The sequence below is a fragment of the Palaemon carinicauda genome, chromosome 25, assembly GCF_036898095.1.
Source record: "Palaemon carinicauda isolate YSFRI2023 chromosome 25, ASM3689809v2, whole genome shotgun sequence".
Lineage (NCBI taxonomy): Eukaryota > Metazoa > Arthropoda > Malacostraca > Decapoda > Palaemonidae > Palaemon > Palaemon carinicauda.
In genome coordinates this window covers 86,797,018-86,800,186 of record NC_090749.1, presented here as the reverse complement: position 1 = coordinate 86,800,186, position 3,169 = coordinate 86,797,018, and the positions used below count along the sequence as shown (strand labels likewise).

General features: G+C 39.2%; 1 protein-coding gene across 1 annotated transcript; it reads left to right on the top strand.

Moving 5' to 3' along the window:
* The first annotated feature begins 460 nt into the window (after positions 1–460).
* Positions 461–865, top strand: LOC137619124 (uncharacterized). The gene has a single exon (XM_068349313.1). The coding sequence runs from the start codon at positions 461–463 to the stop codon at positions 863–865; it is 405 nt and encodes a 134-aa protein (XP_068205414.1).
* Positions 866–3,169: the final 2,304 nt, after the last annotated feature.

Genomic DNA, 3,169 nt, shown 5'->3' with positions numbered 1-3,169 from the left:
TAGTAGTAGTAATAACAGCAGTTTTGATAGTGATAAAAGTAGTGGTTATTTTAGCAGTGATAACAGTAGTTATGACAGTAATAGTAGTAGTGATAGCAACAATAGCAGTTATATTAGAAATGATAACAGTAGTTATGATAGTAATGATTATAGTAGTAATGATGACTAGTTATGATAGTATTAGCAGTAATTATAGTAGTAGTGATAATAGTAGTTTTGATAGTAATAGTAGTAGTGATAACAGTATTTATGGTAGTGATAATAGTAGTTATCATGTAGCGATAACATTAGTTATGATATTATAGTTGTAGTGATAACAGTAGTTATGATAGTAATAGTAGTAGATAGAGTAGTAATGACAACATTAGTTATGATAGTATTAGTAGTAGTAGTTATAGTAGTAGTGATAATATGTATAGTAGTTATAATAGTAGTTATAGTAGTAGTGATAACATTAGTTATGACAAGTAATAGTAGTAGTGATAACGGCAATTATGATAGTAATGGTAGTAGTGGTTATAGTAATAGTGATACCACTAGTTATGAAAGTCATAACAGTATTGATAATAGTAGTTATGACAGTAATAATTGTAGTGATAACAATAGTAGTATTTATAGTAGTAGTGATAACAGTAGCTATGATAGTAATAGTCGTAGTTATTGTAGTAGTAATAACAGTAGTTTTGTAAGTAAAAGTAGTTGTGATAACAGTAGTTATAATAGTAATAGTAGTAGTTATATTAGTAGTGATAACAGTAATTATGATAGTAATAGTAGTAGTTATAGTAATAGTGATAACAGTTGTTATGATAGTAGTTATAGTAGTAGTGATAACAGTAGTTATGATAGTAATAGTAATAGTTAAAGAAGTAGTGATAACAGTAGTTATGATAGCAATAGTAGTAGTTATAGTAGTAGTGATAACAGTAGTTATGATAGTAATAGTAGTAGTTATATTAGTAGTGATAGCAATTATCATGATAGTAATAGTAGTAGTGATAACAGTAGTTATGACAGTAATAGTAGAAGTTATAGTATTATTGATAACAGTAGTTATGACAGTAATAGTAGAAGTTATAGTATTATTGATAACAGTAGTTATGATAATAATAGTAGTGGGGATAACTGTAGTTATGATAGTAATTTTAGTATTTATAGTAATAGTGATAACAGCAGTTTCAATAGTAGGTAGTAATGGTAATAGTTATAACAGTGATGATTCTAGTAGCTATGGAACTATTGATACTCATAATAGTAACGCTAATAGTTATAACATTAGGGATACTAGTTGTGACAATACTAGTAGTTATAGTAGTAGTTACATTAGCAACTCTCTCTCTCTCTCACTCTCTCTCTCTCTCTCTCTCTCTCTCTCTCTCTCTCAACCACCGTTTCAGCCGCCTAAACCTCAAAGAGCCCCTCGGTAAAGGCTTCAACGCCATCCTTCATCTGCTCCAGATCCTATAGTCCCTAACCTTTCAGCACGAACACCTCCCCCTAATCCTTCTCTTCCCCATCCTACCTAATCCTTTACTTACCAAATACAGTCCTTGTCCCTAGAAGCCCTTAACCCTATAGTCTTTCACATTTTCTTCAAAGTCCTATACCTCTTTAAAATTTCCAAATCCCTTGAATCACTCAGTCACATGTGAGGAGCGTGGGTTTTGGAGTTCCAGAAGGAAGCCTGGCTGCAGAAATTGACATCCTTGCAGTCCCACTCCTTGGTCTGTGACCTATTGCGCTTGCCTTGCCAGGTCCTTGGGGTCAATGACTGATGGTCTAAGTCACCCTTAAAAATGTCAAACACCATCACCCAATTGTGATATATCTTTACTTTACTTACTTACTTTGACGTCAACTTTTCCAGTCCCATACAGCAGAACAACCCCACTCTCTACAGGATCTCCGCTGTCATTTTACCTTGTTAGTTCAGAGTATTTATCATTTCAGATCCTTTATTATTCATTTACTGTTAAATCGTCACTGTTGTAAGATGTTTGAATAAGAAAGTCTTCAGTTTCCTCTTGAAAGCCTTAATGTCTTCAATCATTCGAATGTTTCATAGGAGCTTACTATATAGTCTTGGGGCTGCATATTTGAAGGCTCTGGAGCCTAAAGTAGACATATATCTAGGTTCCAACAGTTTGAAGGCATCTGTAACTATTCTCGTGCTGACACGATTTGTTGGCTGCACAATATGTAGCCATTCTCTTAAGTATTTTGGACGACCGGTTCTAATAGGCTTGCCCGTCTTCTTGGCGCAGACTACCATTCTGTGGCACCATGTCACCAGCTCTCCTACGGGCACTGGGTCGATAACTCCAATTCTGACGTCTTGGTCCAGACCTGCTTTCACGGTTTCTTGCCAGTGTAACGCTACTGGAATGGGGGTGTGATGGGTGATGGGCTTAGCATCTGAGTCAACCATCAAGCGCATCGGTGGGCCCGCCACCATGGGGAGGGGCTGGTGGACGCACGTGTTGAATGTACTGGAGGCATAAAGTTCTTTCAGGTATTGTTGAATGGCCTCCCTGTTACCTTCTGTGGCCGGCATGGGGATAGACGTAGGTTTAGGTGGGGGCGCCGTGCGCCGAGGACAATTGCATTGAGATGTCACGCCATTATCACATGTATCATTTTGCGGTGTACAATTGTCCGTGGTTGCTGCACTGCACGACATCTCGCCCAGTGTGGGGAAGTCCTTGGAGATTATGCCAACATCGACGCAGGTGCTGCGTGACAAGAAAACTCTGTCGGGTGAATCCGTGACGTACAATATTTGCCGAGATTCGGTTTGCAGATCTCCGGTGTGTGTTCCGCAGAATCGGACGATAGCTGCCCCTAAGATACGGATATCTTGTTTATTACCCGCCTTCATTCTCATCGAGACCGGGAGCAGGTCCACGGTCGTCAGGCCCATCTGCTCGATAATGTTAACCCCGACCGGACAACTTTGGCAACCGATGTCGGCCATGGCAGGGAGTGTTGCAGGTCTTGCACGCTTGACCGGTCTGAATCCCAGGGCGAGGTAATCCCCTGCATGGATGCTGAGTCGGAGGTTTATGAACGGCTGCGGTTGGGAGTTCTGCCTCAGCCATCTGTCTCACATGTTGTCATATAGGTAGCGATTTAGTGCTAGCAACTGTTCACCGTTGATTTTTCGGATATC